The 23,191-nt window shown below is 43.8% G+C and overlaps 1 protein-coding gene across 3 annotated transcripts in view; it reads left to right on the top strand.

The window, feature by feature from the left end:
* Window positions 1–23,191, top strand: part of pax6b (paired box 6b) — a 46,693-nt gene that overhangs the window by 17,341 nt on the left and 6,161 nt on the right. Inside the window, exons 4-13 of one of the 3 annotated variants that reach the window (XM_061814246.1) lie at window positions 225–329; window positions 11,515–11,741; window positions 14,364–14,417; window positions 16,829–16,959; window positions 17,233–17,268; window positions 17,354–17,569; window positions 17,757–17,922; window positions 21,575–21,733; window positions 22,645–22,727; window positions 22,802–22,952. In XM_061814246.1, the coding sequence (XP_061670230.1) occupies window positions 11,729–11,741; window positions 14,364–14,417; window positions 16,829–16,959; window positions 17,233–17,268; window positions 17,354–17,569; window positions 17,757–17,922; window positions 21,575–21,733; window positions 22,645–22,727; window positions 22,802–22,952 (1,009 nt within the window). In that variant the 5' untranslated portion in view covers window positions 225–329; window positions 11,515–11,728. Of the gene's footprint in view, window positions 1–224; window positions 330–5,435; window positions 5,772–11,514; window positions 11,742–14,363; window positions 14,418–16,828; window positions 16,960–17,232; window positions 17,269–17,353; window positions 17,570–17,756; window positions 17,923–21,574; window positions 21,734–22,644; window positions 22,728–22,801; window positions 22,953–23,191 lie in introns of those variants that run through there. The other 2 variants (XM_061814247.1, XM_061814248.1) reach the window with 2 other exon arrangements.

Genomic DNA, 23,191 nt, shown 5'->3' on the forward strand with positions numbered 1-23,191 from the left:
CCAAAAAAACTTTCGCCAATATTTTCATGCAGAAAAATATCTGTCTTGACCCATTCTTTAATCACTCATATCTTTTTGTTTTTATTCATGTTCACGCGTGCAATGGACTTCCCTCGCTGACAGCATAATCGCCTAACCGCCCCTTTTTCATCAGTATTTGCACATTTCCCCCCTCACTAAAATGTTAGTTGTGACTATGCACTTTTTTTTCCCCATTTTTGCAGTTTTGCACACGAAAATGTGGATGGCACAATCACCTCCAACAGACGACCTCTTCCCTGGAGGGGCTCCTCTGCAGCAGGTGTGCCACGGAACGCGCGCAAGACCAGGTAACGCACATTAGGGGGATGATGACGATTTTTACGCCCCCTCCAATCAAGGAGAGTTGGGTGGGGTGGGGGGCAGTCGAGTGAAATCTTTACAAATGACATCTGGTCACCTGTCACTCGCTGTGCTTGCTGAATCATGTGAAATCGAACCATCATGTCTTTTATTTAATCAGAATGCCCATATTAGGAGACAAGCCATTAATCGGTGCAGTTTCCGGGCTCCTAAATTTCCTCTTGATGATTCGGCTACGACTCCACGATAATATATACGTGCAAATTGTAATATGTAAATATATTTGGTTTCAAGATGGCATCGTGTAACCTGTACTGTGCAGGGGGATCGTTTCTTTTTTTTTTTTTTGTGGTGGGGTAGGGTCCTGCATCGGGACCGCAACCGTATACCGCGCGTGCGCTATATCGCCCACCACCAATTATACACAAGAATGCACAAGCGCCAGCTTTATTCACCAAAGTCATCCAGCTCGAGTAATCGGGGAAGACCCTCCGTGCACAGGTGACGTCACACGTGGTAAAAAAGACACCGAAAAGGGTCTATACTTTAGGTACACCTGCATCATCTAACGTGAACATTCTGCGCTTTTTTTCAAGAGGGCTCGTTTTGGATTGGCACTGGATTTTTACATTACTGTGTAATATTTTATTCGTGCTGGTGTGCAACTGTAAAACTACAGTACATACCGATTATTTCTAACATTTTAGTTACTTGATGACTCCAGAAACAACTCGGCCGCAGTGCAGTCTTACAACCGCAAAATAAACACGAATGTCTCTCTTGATTGGACAAGTGCTCTTAATAAAACGTTGTTTTGCGTTGGGGTCCCACATATTGAAATGATTTCGCGAGGGGTGAAGTACCTCAAAAAATAGAAATGATGTCACATAACATGGCATGTCTTTTTTTTTTTACTTTTGGGGTGTTTGAAACAAACTTGAATTAGTTCACCTGTTCATCGGCAACTTTGCTTTAAGTTTTTGATCCTCCATTTGTAAACCGGCATAATGGATTAGGATGTGCATTTGTTTGCATTATTTGCAATCCATATCGAGGTTCGGTGTGTATAATAAGAGCAGTTGCGCACGCCCTTTAGCTGACGCGCAATTGAGCTCGCCGCGTGCGTAATTAAGCGGCGCTCGGCGCGTGTAACACTTTTCTTTTCTGAAAGGCTCAATACGCCTCCATTAAACGTTATTAAAGCGCGTTGAGTGACGAGCTCGCATTTGTCTTGTCAGGACATCTGACAAGCTCGTTAGCTCCCGTTTTGGCCTGTCAACCCACTGCGCGACACGGACACTGACTTCTTCAGCCACTCGTGGCCACGGAGAGTGGCAAATGGGGGGCGGTGTGTGTGTGTAGGGGGGGGGGGGGGCTAAATCACAATCTGATGCAAATTTACATGGCAGGTGTCAGTCATGTTTTTTTTTTAATCCTGCAATGTCAAATTTTCATCAAATTTAAAGGATCGCGGATTCTCGTGTTTGAGTTCGTGCGCATGCGGGGCGTCGCTCGCTCATTGTAATTGTTCTGCATATATGCGAGTTAAATGAGGAGATATTGTTCCTTTTGGAAAGAAAGGAGGAGGTGGGGTTGAGGGGGTGGCGTGGGGGGCGCGGGTGGGGGGGGGGACGTGACACTTAATGGCATGCCATGTTTCCGCTCGCTGCACTTTCAGATGCAATCGTAGATCGAAGTCAGCCTTGTCACGTTGAGCCAAAGTGAATTCCTAACATCCAGGACGTGGCTGTCTACTCCGGACAAATTGCATCCAATCACCCCGGGGGAATTCGGCTAATGTCTCCATCCAGGGCCGCGGGAGCAGGGAGGGAAAACAAATCAAACCGCACACTGCAGAGCGTGGAGGGGCTTATTAAAACATTTCACACACGGGGTGGGGGTGGGGGTGGGTATATTCAGGGTGTGTGTGTGTGTGTGTGTGTGTGTAAGAGGTAATTAGGCTATACACACTCTGGACACTGTGTCTTAAATTGAATATATTAGTGGAGCACATTACACTCTACGTGCCTGTTGTTTGACGGCGGGGCAGCAGCAACAGGCCTCCGCAGCCAAAGGCGAAATAATCCAGTTGCGATTTGTTTCAATACAGCCAAGTGAGATTTTCACTTAACTAGCAGGCAAGTATACAAATTAGTTAACCGTTGTATTATCGAACCTTTGAAGACACCTGATACAGTCATGGAGAAATAATAGGAAGCTGTTTGCAGAAAAATGACATATAGTCACTTAGGGTCATTTTGCTATAGTCATTACATAATAAATGTATGCAATTGATTTTTAGACTGGCGTTGATAATTTTTTATACCAATGAAAACCGTGGGTGAGCTGCACCATTGTGGGTGTAAAGCCGACTTCATTTGTCGCCACTTAAAGCGGCTCCTCCCGTTCCCTTTAAATGTGCCACACAATGATTGAAATGTCCCTGCGTGAGTGATAACCCACAGAAATATGTCGTGAGTATATTTCTGCCTGCATGTGCCCTGGACAAAAATTCTCCAAAATCACATCGTTCCAGGATTTAGATGTTGACAGAGCAAGAGTAAGTTTAGATCGTCTTTCTGCCACCAAATCGCCACTCTGTTGGGTGCAGCTACCAGAGCCGACGCGCACAGGCATATATTTTTTAAACACTGCAAAATTTCACCAATGTGACTGCACTTGCTCATCAGTTAGTTGTGAAACTCTTCTTTGTGGAGTGTTTATGGCTCTATTGTAGTCTCTCCTGCATGGTGGCCAAGGCATGTATAGCAGGAGCAGAACAATGTCCATAGACATTTGAGCTATGAAATCATGATGCACAGATTTTTTCCCATTCTATTTTATTATTCTTTTAAAATATTATTATTCTTTTAAACAACAGTTTACTCCAAAAATATTTTGCGATTTTTTTTTTTGGTGAGGCTCGATTACAAGTATGTCCATTCATTTCAATGGGAAATATGAGTTTACATTCAGGTTTTTTCAGTGTATAGTTACTGAATGCATTTAATTCGTATGTCAAGGCATCGCTGCACTATTGTAAAAGTAGTGGAAAAAAAAAAACAAACAGATGATACAACATGACTTCAGGCTCCAGTTCAAATAATAACATTCAGATCATGAAAGGTGATTGTTGCGGGTCATGACATCATTTGTTTCAACGTTGATCTGCTATGCAGGCCAATCAAGAGCGCGCACGGTCCAAAGTCGTCCCCCCACGTGCGCTGAAGTGGTCACCGTGGAGACGGGGATGGACATGTGCTATAGTTGTAAACTAGTAACCGTAAAGGCCCATTTCCCATAAAACAATCAGAGCACGCGTGGTTTCAGGCAGGGGTTGTGGTGACGGCCGAGGGAGGATGGCAGCGGCCAGATTTTCGTTCACGCCTGATCAGCTCGTGGAGAGCGTGGGGGGTGCGGAAAGGGGGGCTGCAGGGAAAGGCAGCACCTGGCTTCCACCGCTGCTGCAGCCCGTCTCTGTTTATTGACAGCCTGATAAGCAAAGGGCGGGGGCGGACCGTGCGGTTTCCAGCGCGCATGTCGAGCACCCTGCTGCGTTGCACGGTACCGACGCTCTTAATGGACGTCCCTCCAAAGAATAATGGAGCGGCCAGACCGGACCGGAGCTGACCGGCCCGTACCTGTCTGCGCGCCGCCCCTTGGTGTGTGTCCTCTTCCTGGGAGACGGGCGGTCGTCACGGTTGCCCATTTACACGCCGCCTTGTTCAAATTGACACAAAACACGTTCGCTTTGTCAAAGAGGCTCGCGAGGCTTTTAGCCTTCTTCGCTAAAAGCCAGAGCCCTGTTGGGGGAGGGGGGGAGGGGGGCGCTTTATGGAGACGCACGTATAGACGCAAAAAAAGAAGAAAAAAAAAAACAAGGGCTCCGAATTCACCTGTAATCCTAGTTTATGATGACACCTGTACTTTCCACACCTGTTGCACACTGAGCATGCGCATGAAGGATAGAATAAGTATAAGAAATGTGCAAAAATATTCCTGCTGTGATAATTTCATTTCAAGTGTGTCTGTATTTTTCTCTCAATCTCTCTTTATAAATACCTATATGTATGTATATGTAATAAGTGTGTGCGTGTCGTGTATATGCAGTATCTCTGTCTTTATCAGTCTCTTAGTATCTATCTATCTATCTATCTATCTATCTATCTATCTATCTATCTATCTATCTATCTATCTATCTATCTATCTATCTATCTATCTATCTATCTATCTATCTATCTATCTATCTATCTATCTATCTCTATCTATCTATCTATCTATCTATCTATCTATCTATCTATCTATCTATCTATCTATCTATCTAATATTCATGCCAGTGAGCCAAAGTGACAGACAAAACAAATACATATTCTTCTATTTGATGGCATGAAGTGCATACAATAATTAATGTCAACTTTTGTTGACATTTTTATGTATTCAAATACCGTGATATTTTTTTTCAGTTGTTAGGTTGTAAATCACTGGATTAAAGAATTATGCCACCGCCATATGGAGACTTTTTGTTAGCCTGTCTATGGCATTTTGCAGTGTGTGAAAGCATTACGCTCGAGTATCCATCCATCCATCCATCCGGTTTTCACAGTGCTACTTACACTGCGATAGATAGAAAGATTAAGAATATTAATTTAGCCTACGTGGGGGGGGGGGTGACCATGCGTGTACAATACGTGTGTAAAATACTCCGTGTCTGTAAACCGACTGTTAAAATGTTGTGATATATTCTACTTTCTATAGAATGTATTTAATCCTTAAAGGTCTTGCTAAAGCTTTTTAGATGTATGATTTTAAAATATTATGAAGTCTTCTAAGTCACAACAAATTAACGATTGATTTTGTTTCCCCTCATTTATTGTCATTATTATACAGAGTGTAGATGCCTTTCCTTATCTTCGTCACATGTCTTCTAACAAAAATTATTTGAAACAAACTCTGTCAAATTTATTTACAAAAGTAAAACATTGTACTTTTTTTTTTTTTTTTTTTTTTTTTACGTATGACGTGGAACGAAGCCAATATCCAAACTTGTTCCAGCAGAGCGGTTCGTGCATGGACCCGCCCACGGGTCACGCTCCCCCCACCTCCGTGGAGCACGCACTTCCCCATTCTCTCCGCGCCCGTAGCCGTGCAGGCGTCCCGGCCGAGGTGTGACGTGGTCGCGCCGGCGCAGCCAATCACCGGAGAGCTCGGCCCCATACTGACGGGAAAGTTGCCGCAAACAAGCGCACTTTTCCCCCCCACTTCTCCTCCCCTCCCACCTCGCCACTCACTCTCAGTGACATTTCCACTCGGGCCACGGATCTAAAGCCAGGGCGCGTTTGTTCTACCGGGGACCCTCGGGTGAAAGAACCCGGGAGGGTGGAAAAACACGGACGGGATACCGCCTGGACGCTTCCGCTGCTCGTCATCCGGTGAGTTTAACTCTACTTCCAAGTTGCATTATTTCGTATCTCTCTTTCACGGGTACATCTTTACGTCCACTTATATCATATTCAGCCCTTTTTTTTTTTTTTTTTGCATTTTTGCGGCGTGTAAAGATTTGGATTCATCTCGGAATTAATCGCCCCTTGCATGCAAACTCGTCGACTCTGACGCTTTAACCTCAACCTGCGAGCCAGAAACCAAACAAAACACCAAGCTTGTGCATGGCAATTGGCACACGTGCACCAGTGCCAACCTTTTCACCAGCGTTGCAGGTCTACAGCAGTCACTTGTGTCTCCCGTTGCAGCTGCAAGCGTGTCCGGCCAGTTTTAGTGCGCCGGTGGGAGAGTTTGTCAGGTTCCTTCAGCGTTTTCTCCTGTCACGCGTGGGGAGCCGGTGCGTGACGACATTAGCACCGTTCTTGATCCCAGCCTGCATGCCTTTTGCATTCTGCCGAGACATGATGGACTAATAATAATAATAATAATATAATAATAATAATAATAATAATAATTGCTGATATCCTGTGCATCCTCTCTAAACACAAATTGTGCCTAAAGTTTAACTAGCAGTCGAGTTTTGCTTCATTTGGGTCCTCAAACCTAATTAGTCGCCGTTGTTGCCCTCGTGGAAATTGAATTTACCGAATTCACAATTATCAAAATGTCGTTAATATCCACAGGCCGTCAAGGCACACATTGAAATGGACATATATTGTAGTGTTTATTCGTTAATAAAAAATAATATTCGTCATGAAAATTATTTTTCGGAAAACGACATTTAACACACATTTTTAAAGTTTACCATTATATTTGAAAATACAATCTAATCATAGTAGGTAGTAAATGAGTGGTAGTAAATTGCACATATTAATTCGAAAGTAACATATTTGCATTTCGTTACTTCTAGTATTTTTATTTTTGTATTTTATTGTTGATGTTGATGTAGTACAAATATTCATTAGACTTTCTCCAACTGCGTTTTTATTTTCTAATTTCGATTGTGGCACTCCCGAAATAATGTCTGTTGTAAAGTTTTCAGCGAAGCTCGCAAAAGGTTCGAACAACACAAATGAAGTTTCCAATGATTAATGCCAAATTTTGTACAAGACGACATCTCTCTCTTTCTCTTTTCCACTCTATCCTCCTGCTTTTCTAGTTGTCTTCCTCTTTTTTGGGATGTGTTTTTTATTTTTTTCATTTTAGTTTTGTATTTAAAAACTTTCCAGATGGGGGCACAAAAAGCACACTGCCCTCGGGGGAGGGGGGGGGGGAACTATAGCGGCTAGATTAGTCTTCCTTTTCAAGGGCTGACATTAGTTGCTGCTAATCCGAATTGGGCTAATTGCTTTCCCAACATCAGCCCATACAAGACCCCCTCTCCGACCCCCACCGACACCCACCCACCTACCCACCCCCTCCGCCCCCCAACCAACTTACCTCAGTACATGTAGGCAATATTCTGCTCCCACTGCGCAAAGCGGGCGGAGGGCCTATTGGCATGCAAGAAAGAGAGGACACAAGGAATTAGCCGTCGGGGCGGATTTACAGCTTAACCAGGAGAAATCAATAACATCAGGTATTGTTTCCAAAGAAAACTACTTGACACACTCATCTGGGATTGTATGCGCGTCTTTGTCACGGAGGAAGGTTAATAGAGGGGTGAGTTTTTGACAGCTGCAGCCTGTGACCACTGAGCCGCGATAACACTTCGCTCCGCCGAGGCGGACTATTATTGTTTTTAGAGGAGTCTTGACATCACAATGGCGGCGACGGAGCATCTTTGGGAGCGAGACGCGCGCACGTCTGCGACATCACGTGATTCCCCTTTCACGCCAACAAATTGTGATGTTCACTTTTCATCCGTTTGGTTCTCTTCGGCGAGGATGGGGTTTTTTAATCTTCAGCTCCGACAAGGTAGCAAATGCTGTTTTGAGTAAAACCTTAAAAGATTTGCATCGGTTGTGGTCAACGCAGTGCAATGCTACATAAATCGTTAAAGCAATAGTTCTCTGACACCATCTTGTAGTCAACACAATACAGTGTTGAAAACATTCCTCACGGAGCAACTAAAAAAATAAGTGTTTTGTCAATTTTTGTTTGTACAAATTGTACCTGTCGATCCATTTTCTTATTTCTTCGACCAACCCTTTTCTTCTCAGAGGCCATTTCAATTTTTAGCACGTCCACTATTAGGCCATACTAAATTAATGGAAACATTGAAAAAATTCATCATGATTACAATTTTATATATCTGAGTATTTTTGTTTACCTTATTGCATGTCGGGCCAGCGTGTGGCCCGCGAGCCGCAGGTACCCCACCCCTGGTCCACCCATGCAAGATGAAGTCCAACACGTGGTCTCTTTCAAATCCAGTCAAATTCTGAGCAAACCTGCAGCGAGTTTTTCCAGATATTTCTTTCTCCCCACATTCAAGTTGTCGTAAGGGGGGGGGAAAACATTTTGAATCTCTCGATTTGGTTGAATTGGTGTAGCTGGTGTTGGAACTTACTCCAAATCCAAAAAGAAAACAATGAATTTCTGTATTTACCGCCAGCACTGAACCGTTTTTTTTTGTAAAGGTTAGCTGTACTTTGGTTTGTGAAACAAAAAAATATTGAACGCATATGCTCATTATAAATTCAGCCAGCATTATCCAAAATTTAGCAAGGCCCTCAGACGACGTTTCTTTTTCGTTCTTTCGTCTTCTTCTTCTTTTTTTTTTTTAAACTAAAGGATCCCGAGCCCGGCAAACCGATATTGTTATTGTACAGTTCATTCATGCAAGTTTGCAATATGAGAGTTCCTCACGGCTGCGCGTGCACGAGAGGCCTGGCGTATGCGTGCGCGCGCGCGCCCTCTAAGCCACCAGCCCGAGTGAGGAGAAACAAGGCGGCAAAAGGAAAGGAGCACCATGAATGCGCTCGTTTAGTTTACGGCTTGTTTGATGAAGGAGAATTGGCCAAAGTGTTGTTCCTCGCTGCGGGACCCTCACAGTGACAGTTTTGAGCCGCTCCGCTCGGCTCATTATCTCGCCGGCCCACTGAGGAAGGGCCCCCATTCAGGCAAAAGCGGGTCTCTCTCTCTCTCTCTCTCTCTCTCTCTCCTCTCTCTCTCTCTCTCTCTCTCTCTCTCTCTCTCTCTCTCTCTGTCACTCCCTCCCTCTTTCTCCGTCAGGCTCGTTTGTCTCCTCATTGAGGGCCCAGTCCGGAATGTGATGGTTGTTAGGGAGCCCTCTTTCACTTCCAAAGTGTTTTATTGATGAGCTCTGACTTCTCCCACTTTTTCACATGTCAAAGAAAGTCAAGTGTAGGCCTCCATGACTTCATTTCATCACGGCAAACCCCCCAGCCCCCAGCCCCACTCCACCCTCTTTCCACGATGAGCTTTTTCTCCCTTCCCCCTCCTGTATACGCTTTGCCCTTTTTACGCACCCCCCTCTTATTTTCCATCATGCAACTCTTCCTTTTTTGCCCCCCCCCCGCACCCCGTTCTCCGCCATTTTGGCCGCAGAGGGGTTGCTTTTGGGGTGCGTTGAGGTGTGTCCTAATAAGGCCGCCTTTCACCCAGCGCCGTTTTATTATGGTGGAGCGCGTGGCCATGGCTACACACTCATTTGCTCCACTTTTATTTGCGCGTGCTATTTGCTGCGCGTCAGGCCGCCCGAGTGACGTCGCCCTTTGCCGCGCAAATGTGTCCATAAAAAGCAGCCGAGCTTGCCTAAAGGCTGCGCTCTTTACGCACGGGTCCTCTTGTTGACAGGAGGGGTGGTGGGGAGTGGGAGGAGGGGGTGGAGGGGGGTGATACCCAAAAGAGTCAACAAAAGCACGTGGTGGATGTACATGTAGCTACTGTATGGATTTTTGTTTTGATTTGGAGTTTTGCACTGGAAGGGAACTAAAAAATGTCACCATGTTTAGTAGATGTGAATTATGAAGCAAATGTTTTCCTGCAGGATACTTTTTCCTGCAGATGTGTTTTTTTTAATATTGCTGGCCACGTTACAGGTTATGTGCAGATAGAAGTCGGAAAGTAAAAATGAGAAGTTTCATATACACATGAAAAAAATAGTAAACACTGACTTTATTGACGATAGGTCAAGCAGCTATTTTTAATAGTTCTACAGAACCACTATATTGCACTTCACGAGGACCAAATAATTCCAATTGCTAGTTGCCACATTGTGCAATATTAAATCATGCGTGTTTTATGTTTGAAAATTTGACTTCATCTTTGTAAATAAGACACCCCACCTGTGCATAAAACCAGGAATGCAATGTAAGACCTTTGAAGCATCTTTATTCTTAAGTTTAAAAAACACAAAACTAAAATGTAAAAAACAGTTAAGTGAATTAAAACATGGAATACATTCAATGAAGATATCAAATGCTTTCAATATATAATTTGATTGCAATTAATAATACTTAATTAAATATTATTAATTAAATAGGACAGACAACTATTTATCTATTTATATTTTTATTTATCTATTTAACCAAGCAGTTGATTATACTCTTTTTTTTTTTTTTTTGCTATTTTTGTCTGACTGCACTGTCCATTCATGTCCAATATATCGTTTGCTTTCCAAACATAAATTGATATAGACAACATGTCTTCACTTCTGTCATAAAGTTGACATGTCAAAGTCGCATTTTGGTTTAATTCATGCAAAAAAAACGAAAAAAAAACAGCTATCCATTTTAATATTTTTTTCTTTGGGGGGGGGGGGCTCTTAAGCGAGGCACTTTCGCCCCTGTCACTGCTCCATGATGTCACCTACTTCGTGTACTGGATGCATGTACTCTGTGCAATACTTATCCAGTGTATTTAATCAGCTTTTGTAGTTCTCCATATCTATGTCATCAGTATTTATTTGACTGTTTGACTGCTTAATCACAACTTCCTTGATGGGATCTATACTAATTGCCCCTGAGTGATATCTTAAAAATACAGCAGTACATGAGTTCACAATTATTACTGCTTCCTGGATAAGATGATGATGATGATGAAGATGATGATGTGACGCCTTCATTTTTGTAAAGCACACTCACACTTCCTTGTTTATTTTTCAAGATTCAGCAAGTGAACGCAAAAGCCCATTTGCATGCACGGGTCTGATGAGAGGGGTTCGCGAGGGTTGTGGGAGTGCAGGCGGGCGAGGGGGGGGGGCGCGCACACACACACACACACACCACACACACACACACACACACACACACACACACACACACACGCACACACACACTCCCTCTCTTTTTTTCTCCTCTTTTCTCTGGCTGTGACTCGGCCCAGTTTCCCGCTTTTGGCTGCGGTGCACGGGTGGGGGTAGTGTTGGGGTGGGTCGCTGTTTATGTGGTGGTGGGGGTTGGGGTTGGGGGGGGGTTGATGATGACAGAGGTCGGGTCGCGCTAATGGGCCAGTGAAGAGCGGCGGAGCAGGAGGAAGGAGCACATCTACATTCATACACTTGTTCTCCCTTCTCCAATCAGCATAGGTGTGTTCATTCTTTCTCTTACCCCCCCGACCCACCTCCTCCTTCCACGACTCCCCCTTCCCCTCCCTCTCCCTCTCTCTCTCTCTCTCTCTCTCTCTCTCTCTCTCTCTCTCTCTCTCTCTCTCTCTCTCTTGCCCACTCACTCTCTCATTCGCTCTCTCCCACGCCAGCGCACATCCATGCCAAACTCGCTGCGTTCTGACATCTGAGTTCACTGTCAATCTCTGTCTCCTTCGCAGGGATCTCCCCTCCGTCTCCTTCTCCTCTTCGGCGCCCCCCCCCTTTTTTTGGGAAACTATTTTTTTTTTCTTCCGCCCGACGTCTCTCTACTTCACTTCCACGAGAGAAGCTCGGTCATCATCGTGGGTTATTTCCCCCCCTTATTTTTTTTTCTTTCTCTGTGTGGGCCGGTGGACAAACAGGCTGCATAGTTTTGGTTTTGACTGCGTCAGGATGCCCCAAAAAGGTGAGCTTTTTTTTAAACGCTATTTTTCTTCCTCACTCATGAATGCATGTTTATTTTTCTTTTTAATATGTAGCAATATTTGTAATAGTCATTTAGTGTCTCGAATGTGGGGGTTTCTGGTGCAGCCGTTTTTTTTTTTGAACGCAGGCAAAACAAATCGCCTATTTATTATTTTTAAACCAACTTTACAAGCTCAAGTTTGCCGTATTTATAAGCGAGTTAAAAAAAGTCAGTTTGGGCCAAGCCAGTGATCATCGTGGAGAATTGGGCGCAATGACCCGTTGAGCAAAGGCGTCAGATTGATTCATGCCGCCCACTCAGCCAAGAAGCTTCTTGCAGGGGTGGGGTGGGGGGTGGGTGGAAGGCCATCAGATATACCCGTTTTGAGTCATTAAAAAAACAACAACAAAATCCCTCCAACTTTCCTCACCTATAAATTTAATTTCCCAACAGGTTGTATCCCAATTAAATGTACATTTTGTAATGCAAATGTGCATCCAAAATAGAATTGCTGACAGATATCACACGTCAAAAGCCAACTATATTTATGCAGCAGTGAAATCATCCAAAAGTCTATAAAAATAAGTCGAAGTAGTTGCTATTAGTTCACTAACTTAATTGTCTACAATTGTCCTCAAATGTCCGTTTCATTGAGAAAAAAAATCTTTAATAAGCGCTATAAATTTACAATGTAATAAATACAATATCATGAAAAAAGAAGCAAATTGTCATTTAATGTTATATTAAAATGTCTGCTTCACCAATTTCATTTATTTTTCCAGGAGGCACCTGCTTGTAAAAAGTGTGTGTCATAGTTCACAACTTGCAAAAAAAAAAAAAAAAAAGAGTAAGTGCGCCTGCGTACATGCACTTTCTGAGTGTGTGTGTCTGTGAAAATAAGAATACTAAATTAAGACATTGTTGTTCCGGATTATCGCTGCAAAAGAAATGGAGATTAGATGATATAGTTAACCCCGGGAACGACAACGTTTGAGCTTTCGACCTTAAATAAATGATTAACCGCGTCCGCCATACAAGCATAAAAGCTACTCAAACTGCGAAGTGGCGTGCTGCACCCTCACCTCAAATCACTTTTGTAATTCTTTTATTTATTTATTTATTTATTTGTCAAGGCAAGATTTATTTTATCATTATTTATTTTAGATAAGATGCACTATATTTTTTTTTGAGTCGCGTCATTTAAAACGCGTCGGTTGTTGTGTGTGATGGAATTTTGAATGTGATTAATGACCGAGCAAGTGCACACTTCGGCCCCCCGAAACGCAGCCTGCTATTAGGCCATTTTATTCGGGACCACAACACAACTCTGCATGAAAAACACTTCCCCCTCACTGCCCCCCCCACACACTTTTTTTTTATCTGCCCCCCCCCCCTCCTTTCCCTCAATTGAAAAGCTTCTTCTAATGCATTTGTCTTTTCCCAATTGAGCGCCCTACTGCGCTCTTGTGTCTTCTGGACGCGCTTTACAACCGCCACCAAACGAGCACTACCAAATATTGGAAAGCAAGGGAAAAAAAATCCGTTTCAACTAAAAAAAACAACAACAACAACAACAAGAAAAACAACAACAACAACAAAAAACCTAAAACGGAACAAAATAAAAAACACTAAACAAAAACAGCATTCACACGCTGGCGCCGCCGGGGTCACGGTCGCCTGTGTGTGTGTGTGTGTGTGTGTGCGCGTGTGTGTATGTGTGTGTGAATAGTCCCGAAGGGGGTGGGATGCGTGCCTCCGGCTCTTTGTATTAATGTGAACTTGTTGGTGTGTTTAGCGGGGAAGCTGTGCGTGTTTCCAGCGGCCGGGGCCGGGCTGTCGCCCCCGGTTTGAGGGAGCCTATGCGGGGTGGTGGTGGTGGTGGTGTGGGGGCGCATTGTTGAGGACTGGACAGCCTCCCCCTCCTGAGCCTGGATTTTATTTTCAAGCACTGTACACTCTAGGGGTGAAATTTGCGTCGGAAACCTACTAGAAATAAATTTCCGCCCAAAGGGGTGCCAAATCCGAGACCTTTGGGCCGAATTGGGCCCGTCACGTCGTTTTAAGGCGCCTGCCTGCGAACGCCTGGAAATAATGTGTATTATCTGACGCAAAAAAAAAAGATAATGAAATCAAAAGTTGCGTTATCAGAGCATTTCCAAAATAATTAGGACGACAGTTGCATATTTGAATGTTTTTTTTTAATTATTATCCGTCGACTTCCCATTTTGAAAACAAAAGCAAGAGTGCTTTTCCCCATAGAAACGAGAGCAAGCGAAGGTGTGAGACTTTGGAGTACATCAGTATAGCTTTGGCTGTGCTAATGTCTTGTTTTGCTCTGTCCTATAGGGAGGCATTAAATAGTGAAAACGGCAGATGATTGGCTAAACTGTAATACAGTGGACAGTCAACTCTGTTTTCCAGGCAAGTTTAAAATACAAAAATACAAACATGCAACACAAACCAGGATGATGAACTGCTCCAGATACTTGCAATAAACAATGAAAAATTAACGAACGAGGTGATTTTGGAAAATGTGTGTGTGAGTGTGTCTGTGTATAAAAAAACAAGTGTATATATTTTGGATGCTAACCAGTTTTTCCTGATTTCCCCTGCGACGCTTAGAGTACCACAACCAAGCCACGTGGGAGTCTGGCGTTGCTTCAATGATGCAGAACAGTAAGTTCTTTTTAAATTCTTGATTTGCTGTTTTAATTGCATGACAAAAGTAACCCACCGTGAAGTTATGCCCTGTTTTTTTTAATGGTGCATAACTTAAAAAAAAGGAGGAGGAGGAAATGTCTTCTAGGCCACAATTTGCATGACTGACATTAGGGAGGCGTGTTGTCACTTATTTGACAGCCATTTCATGCTGTTAATTTTTTTTCTGGGGTGGGAGGTAGCAATGAAAGTTATTATTGAACACGTTAATAACAAGAGATGGAGAAAGTAGGGGTTGGGAATATTTTCCTTTCTGCTTGAGCTGCTATTAAATAATTGCACAGGCGCCCGCGTTAGCGTCGGGGCTGCTTGCATGAAACACGAGCGGGAAGAATTAATGTCTTTATGCAAATGAGCGCAACAGACACGTAGCGCAAAACACACGTGGCCAGACCGGAAGTTGCGCCTTGATTTCATATCGCCTTGAATGCTGTCTAATACCTGGTGCAAACAACACAAGCAAAAGCCCAAACCAAACCAACACAGAAAGGTTAAACATGAACGTTTTCTCTCTTGCTGCTGGACAAGAGGTGTATGACATCTGTGATGAAGGTGTGTGCCATAACTTTATTACATTACATCCTCCATATGCACTCGTGTCTGTGGTGTAATGTGTGCGCAATAAAAAAGGATGGTTTGGATGTGAGGGGGCGGGGGGTGCGGGGGCCAGAAAAAGATAGCAAAATGTCAAGAATTTCTAGTATGCGTAATAAAACATTTTTTTTAACGCAGGGAGCTAAATGGCTTTGGTATGGGATGTGTGCCGCGAGGAGGAGGGGGGGGGGGTGTCTTCAGCGGGCCCACGGGTTGTCCAGAGGTCGCGGCTGGCCTCGGTGGTCTTTTGTGCCTAATAACTCCTGGGTGCGTCCAAAATGACACCATATGCTTTGCCGCAATAGAGTACAAGGGGCCAGCGGGCACTTGAGGGAATTGCGCCCGCGTCATTAAGACTTCCTATGTGACATCTTATTTTTAATTTATGAAATCGATTCCCAGTGTTTTTTTTTTTAAATGCTAAATATAACATTCATAAATCAGAGGCGAAGGAGCATTAACGCGGTCTAACAAGTCTATTAATTCCTCCTAATCCCGGAATTAGCAACGAGCAAGAGGGATGATAGTGGATTTAGCATCAATCGCGTCCACGCAAGGTGCAAGATTATTACACGCGGCGGGCAAAAAGGGGATGAAGCCCCTTTTTTGATCCTCCCCACGAGCACACAAACATGGCTGCAGTGTGCATTTGTTGTCAAACGCAAACAGGGATGCGGAGAGCATAGGGAGGTGGAGGATGGGGTGGGGGGGGGGCTGCACGGGGAAGAAAAAAATAAAAAAAACACAACACTACATGTCACTTTTAATATGTTAAAAATCCAGGCGCGCCCTCGTTTGTGTGACCGCGCGCATGCAGCCCCTTTCCCCACCCCCCACACCCCCTCTCACCCTCAGGCCCCCTTAAAACCAAAGTCTCCCCTCGGAGGGTAAACGAGTGGCGTCCGATTGGGTCTGAGTGATCTCCAAATGCAGACAGAAAGGCTCATTTTTTTTTTTTTTTATCGTGCTACAATTTGTCGTGACGATGCGATTTCGCATCGCGGCGGTCGTGTCGCAAAGTGACGCGGCTGCCACAAAAGTGCTCCAACTGATCTTTTCAATTAGCCTCCCCGTGCATGATCCGAGGCGACTTCCGCCCATTCCCAGAAATTAAGCTCAAAGTTTGACGTGCGGCGAGCTTTATTTTCAAGACAAATGTCAGGCAGGCTCATCATATTTGCTTCCCCCCCTCGTCTATATTTGGAGCTTATTTATTGCTAAGGAGCCCCCGCTCCGGGAGTCAATGTAGCGGCGGCCAGCGGAGGGGAAGGCAGCACAGGAGCGGCCACTCCCGGGGAGTCGGCGCTCCCCTTTCGGCTTCAGGTTTGCGGGGCTCCCAGGTTATTATTATTATTATTATTTTTTTTTTCGAGACCCTTTTCACGAGGGGCATTTATGTAGAGTTTTGCGTCTTTTGCGACTCGTGCCTATTCATTATTATTATTATTATTATTATTTGTTACGCGGCCTATTTCGTACAACTTTCATTTTGTTTTGGGTAACGGTGGCGTTGTTTTAACATCCAAATGCAGTCTTTAGTGAATGTTTTTATGCTGGAAGGCTATTGTGCCGTTTGAAAGGCAACCTCTTTATTGCTCTGCATGTTTTTGTTATTGTTTTAAAGCATAATCGCGCACAATAGAACGTCAAAATTTACAGACAATCCAATTGTGGTTTTTTTTTTTCATTTTATTTTGTTCTGCGCATTTTCGCTTTATTTTTTTTAAATTCTAAAAACGAAGAAGGTGCAAATGGCCTCTGGTCTGCTCACGCAGGTCACAGCGGCGTCAACCAGCTCGGCGGCGTGTTCGTGAACGGCAGACCGCTGCCGGACTCCACCAGGCAGAAAATCGTCGAACTCGCCCACAGCGGCGCTCGACCCTGCGACATCTCCCGGATACTCCAGGTGGGCCACTCGCTCCTCTTCAATTAGCTGCATTCCTTTACGTCTTTATTTTCATTTTCCTACCCCCCCCACCCGTTGCTGCCGCAAAGCAGCTTGTAGGCAGGCCGCGCGCACGTGCAAGCAAATGCAAGCAAATTTAGGATTTTCTTTGGACACTGGAGACAGGAGAAGAGGATTTAAAAAAAAGTCATGCCTGCTCTAAATTAAAAAAAAAAAGATTGATTGTAGAAAATGCCTAATGTACCATTCAAGGCATATTTTCTGTGTTTATAGACCCATGATGAAGTCCAAGTGGTGGACAGTGAAAAGGTGATGATGACTTGAACGCCATCACAACATTCCCCGGATAGTCCTAAATAATGGATGTGAATTGTGTCTTTTGATCTCCATCCAGGTGTCCAACGGCTGCGTCAGCAAGATCCTGGGCCGCTACTATGAGACGGGCTCCATAAGACCGCGGGCCATCGGCGGCAGCAAGCCCCGGGTCGCCACGCCGGAGGTGGTCGCCAAGATCGCGCAGTACAAGCGGGAGTGTCCGTCGATCTTCGCCTGGGAGATCCGGGACCGGCTTTTATCGGAGGGCATCTGCACCAACGACAACATCCCCAGTGTAAGATGGCGCACGAGCCCCCGTCGGGAGACTTTTTTTTTTTTTTTTTTTAGGGGGGGGGGGGGAGTTGCAGCGAGCATCCCGACCGCTCACTGGGTGCTCAACGTAAAGCCAATTAGTGCGGCTTGTGTTGCGCGCACTTGACGCGTTTCTCCTCTCACGTGCCCCCCCCCACCCCCCATTTCAGGTGTCATCGATAAACAGAGTCCTGCGCAACCTGGCGAGTGAGAAGCAACAGATGGGCGCAGATGGCATGTATGACAAGCTGAGGATGCTCAACGGTCAGACAGGAAGTTGGGGGACCCGGCCCGGCTGGTACCCCGGAACATCGGTACCGGGCCAGCCCAATCAAGGTGAGCCCCCATAGGAGGGGAATGGTCACCTTCATAAGATGTGCAGTTTTCATTGTTATGATGATTAGGATTTTGAATATTACTGCGCTGCTTCTGGCCGAGGCAATGAGGCCCGAGCGCGTGTACGCGGCCTCAATGCTTCCACTGTGCCGGGCGTGGACGTGCGTGACAAGCGCGAGGGATGTGCGTGCACAAAGGAATGTTTCCGTCCACACGGCTGATAGCGGGGGTGGAGGGGGGGGGGGGGTTGCTCCACGCAACGTGTAATTGCTCATTAGCAGGGGCCTTTGTCTTCCTCTCTCTCTTTTTTTTCTCGCTCTCTCCTCCTTTGTGACGGCGTGCACGAACGCGCAGGCAAAACCGACAGCAGCTCAGCCTTCAAATGCAAACGAAATTAAAAACAAAACAAAATTATATATATTTCCGGGGGAGAAAAAAAGCGGCGGAATTGGCGCAAGTGAGGCGCGGCAAATGATCGTTTGCTTAATTGTTTGCGCATCGTTTGGACACGTGGGTCGGGGCTGGTCACGAGCATTAAAGCGGAAACGATCACATTAAGCACCGCCCATAATCGTCACTATTGCTATTTTAATATACGGACGTGGATATATCATGATGATGGTAATAGCAGTTTTTATTTTCACTTGTTGCATTAGTTAATAGGGGCAAAATGAAGTGCATAATAACAACAATAATAACAACGATAAATTGAAAAGCACTATAATAGAGACAATGAGAGGACCGACTTGTGTTTTTTTAAGAATTCCGCCTGCGACAAAGGATCTCCTGTTCGATTCAGCTATAAAAAAGGATGACGTAATGAATGAGATTGCGACCCCGCCTCCCCTTTCCCGAGGTGCTCTTGAGCACGGCAGTCGCAGTTTAATTGTAATCGATGTGATGGGTTTAATGCAGAGGGAAATTTGTTTTGTAATTATCCATCATCGCAACGAATAATATTAATTACAATTAATATAATAGTAATGTACTACTACTAATTAATATAATAGTAATGGTAGTACTACTACTAATAATAAGTGATAAAATACATATCTGTAGAACTAAAATCCTACTCATACCAGTTAAAGTACAGCTAAATCTAAACAATAAAACCCTCAAAAGGTATTTTGAATTCACTTAATTCAAACACATAAATCATTTGCACATGATTAAAACGTGTTTAAGTAACATCCATTATTTGTTTATGTTTTCGGAAAATTGGGGAACAATTCTGTCAGTTTATCGCATTTTAATCACGTGCAACTACATTTTAAAAATTATTTATAATAAACCGAAATAGTGCTAACAGGGTATAGGCCTGCCATCATGGAAATGAAAAGAACGTCTTAGTTGTAGTAATAATAATGAGAATAATGATCTATTTTGGATGCACATAAGAGGACCTGGACGTGTCTAAATCCCGTCTCCGGGATTTGGTCTCTGTCGTTCTCTTTTTGACTTTCAAGCGCTTCCTCAAGAATGTTTAGATCGGGCCTCAGCGGGCTGAAAGGTGCCGCAATTGGTTCGCTATATTTATTCCTTTTTTTGTGTGCTGCTCCTTTTCCGCCTCACTGGGTGAGACATTTGGGATACTAAAGAATGCGTTTATTATTTTTGTTGTTGTTACAAATAAAACAAATCCCATCTCGTAGCGTCACCGCTTCTGGCGCACGGATAATAGCTGCACATTCACCCCCATTTTTTTTTTTTTTTCTTCCCGGGATTATTCTCAGCAGTCGATGATACTTTAGTCTTTTTTTTTATTTGATTTGATGTGCAGGAACATTTGCACATTCTCGACTTGATAATGATGTCCAACAAGTGGACAGACATTAGACGATTTTTTCAAGGGTGGGGGGGGGGCGGGGGGGGTTGGATTGCCCTCCTCGTGGTGGTGAATAGATTGTCCTTATTTTGGAGTAGTTAAGAGGGCTGTGTGTAGTGGGGCGGAGGGGGGGGGGGGGGTGCCTCGCATGCTCTCTCCGCACTCATTTGTTTCCAATTGAGGACAGAAATCCTGAGTGGCGTGGACGTGATTAATGATGCTAGTGGATAAGGGTTAACACACTGGACTCAAAGCTCTCCCCTCGGACACAATGGCAAAAAGACTGCGGCCTGTGCAGCTCCAGTGGGAGAGAATCCTTTTGTCACAGACCCCCACCTCACATATATTACACCCACCGGGCAGGACTGGCTGCTCGTCCCTGCCTGTGTCCACAGTTTAATGGTTTCCCTTTACTCCTGAAGCCATTGTAGGGCCCTGAAAAGCCTCCGCTGCTATTCAAAAATAAAGTTGGTGGTCACCTCAATGGATATTCCGACGCCCATATGGGAACCACCATTGAGTCTGTTGGGTGGGGGGTGTCGTGCATCTGAGTTTGCTGTTTTTTTTTTTTTTAAACATGTCTCTGAAAAGAGGTCGGCCACATCTAGACACATTTCTCTTTAAGCTTTTGACAACATGCAGCATTGTGGCAGAGTTAAGTTGACCCCGCCCCCCCCCCAACGTACCCCCTCACCCCCGCGCCCTCCCCAGCTCTTGTTCCCACAATATTTTATCAACAATACAGTGCAACATGAATGACCCGAAACAATCCATTCTGTGATACAAATTATCCAATTTCACTTAATTGCTCAACAAATCGTTATATTTTATATTTGCTTAATCATCTACGTCATTGACGCAGAGTGACAGGCAAAACAAATTCAGTGCGCTTCCATTAAATGACAGAAAGTCAAAAAATATGTACAACACCTTGTTCAGGCCCAGACTTCATATGAAGTACATTCGTGAGCAAATTAAATTATCGTGATTACACTAGACACTCTAAATATTTTTTTTGATGGTGTGCATAAGATTATTATTATTATGGGATGTAAAATGTGTGCTTTGGCTCAATAAAAGTTGGGCAACATTACTGTAGTATTCTTAATTGTGTGTCAAAAGAAGTTGAGCATTGTTACTATTAAAAGCCACAATTGATAAATGAAGCACGTCACTTGAAAGATACTTATATTTAGCATTTTGCAAATCTAAAAAAAAACCCGACATATATTTTTTTAAATTCTTCAACAGTTGGTACTTTTTTTTTAAAAAGATAAATATGAAAATAAGAAAACGAATCGCACAAACACAGGCTGAGTTGATTCTTTGCGGTCTGATGAGTGTCAGTAGAGTATTGCAAAAGTCCAAAGAAAAAAACAAAGAAAAGAACGAATCATCCTTTGATGGGGAAAAAAGAGAAAGGATGCCTGTTGAAGTTACGTGTCACAAAAATTTGTCCTACCCCCCCCCCCCCCCCAAATTACAGCGTTGGGGTTTCCTCGTTTTTGACATCCTGCTGTAGTCTGAATATACTTTAAAAAGTAATTCCAACCCAAATTTTGTAATTCATTGATTGATTTTGTAATTAAAATGACAATAAACACACACAATTTAACTATTAGGTTATTTCAATTTGAAGTCATTTTTGAATGTCTGTTTAAAAATAAAAACAAGTTACTTCAATTCAACTTTTATTAGATCCGAAAGGGGAAAAAAGCACGAGTCATTAAAAAAAAAAGATATCGTGACAGTAAGTTAAAAATTCTTTTTCGAGTCTAACGATTTGCACCCACCCCCCCAACCCCACCCCCTCGTCCCCCCACGCAGACGGCTGCCAGCCGCAAGACGGCGTTGGAGAAAACACGAACTCCATCAGCTCGAACGGCGAAGACTCGGAGGAGACTCAGATGCGCCTGCAGCTGAAGAGGAAGCTGCAGAGGAACCGAACCTCCTTCACACAGGAGCAGATCGAGGCGCTGGAGAAAGGTGCGGATACCACATGGGGGAGGGAGGGAGTGGGGGGTTGGGGGGAGCGCCGCCACTGACAAATACTTCTAATATTTGGGAAAAATAGTCGACGCAGCTCTGCAATCATATAAACATAAAATTCTTAACGGGAAATTGAAAGAACTTTACAGATTTTGTATTGGAAGACGTTCATGGGATTTATTAAGCAGGTACTGTGAATATAAAATACAACACGGTTAAGATACTGTGAGATACACAATTTTCACCCGATAAAATTAAAAATGTGGCCCTGGAAAATCATGAATAGGATAAATAAATAATATTAAGATAATAAAAATAAATAAAAACACCAGATTTAGTTTACAATACTTTTTGGACCACGTACGACCTAAAAAAAAAAAAAGAAAAAGTTAGCTCACTCAGTAATGTCATGCTTAAAATTAAAATACAGTAGTGTAGTAGGGCTAAGTGTTTGTCCATAACAAGACAGTGATTTTATAACCAAAATGTATATTAGTTTAATAATAGTGCGGGTGCATACAGCAAAAGAAAACTACTAAAATAATGACTCAAATGCAATGTTTTGCATGTTGAAATCAAATAAACATTGCCCCCTTAATAAAGGGTTAAAGACAAACAAGGTGAAATGCAAATGTATTGAAGTAAAAAAGTAAAATACATATGATGAGTACTTATAGGAAGTGATTTTTTTCAGATGCCACAGTTGGAGAACCACTCCTCGAAATGACGATATTTATATTTACAATTTGGGAGTCGTCCTTTATAGACTAAACATGTTTTTTGAAAAAACGTACCTAAAAATGACTAAAATCACAAAAGCTAATACTTTTGCTCTGGTCTCTGAGGCTGTACTGTATTTGTAATGTTACATAATGACCTTAACAGTATGTCCCGCGTCTGTGTTGCAGAATTTGAACGAACTCATTATCCAGACGTGTTTGCACGAGAGAGACTAGCGGCCAAAATCGACCTCCCGGAAGCGAGAATACAAGTGAGCACACCCGTTTAGCTCGGCCGCCTCGCCGTCCGTTGTTCAAATAAAGCGGCTCAACGTTCCCCTCGCAGGTCTGGTTCTCCAACAGGAGAGCGAAGTGGAGGCGGGAGGAGAAACTTCGCAACCAGCGGCGGCAGGCCAGCAACTCCTCCAGTCACATCCCCATCAGCAGCAGCTTCAGCACCAGCGTGTACCAGGCCATCCCGCAGCCCACCACACCCGGTACGTGCGCCAAAAACCTCATCGGTGGGTTCTTATGCAAGATAAATAATCAAAGAGTCAAGCATAAACGCGCTCAATGCCATTGACGGATTGGAGGATTTGAGGGACTGACACTCAATTTTTTTTTCAACATTCTTGAGTTTCATTCATGTATAAAAGAAAAACTTAACATTAAAATGTAAAAGAAATAAAACACTTGTGTTCTTAACTTTAATGATGTCGGAGAAACGAGTTGCAAA

The sequence above is a fragment of the Syngnathoides biaculeatus genome, chromosome 3 (assembly GCF_019802595.1).
Source record: "Syngnathoides biaculeatus isolate LvHL_M chromosome 3, ASM1980259v1, whole genome shotgun sequence".
Classification (NCBI taxonomy): Eukaryota; Metazoa; Chordata; class Actinopteri; order Syngnathiformes; family Syngnathidae; genus Syngnathoides; species Syngnathoides biaculeatus.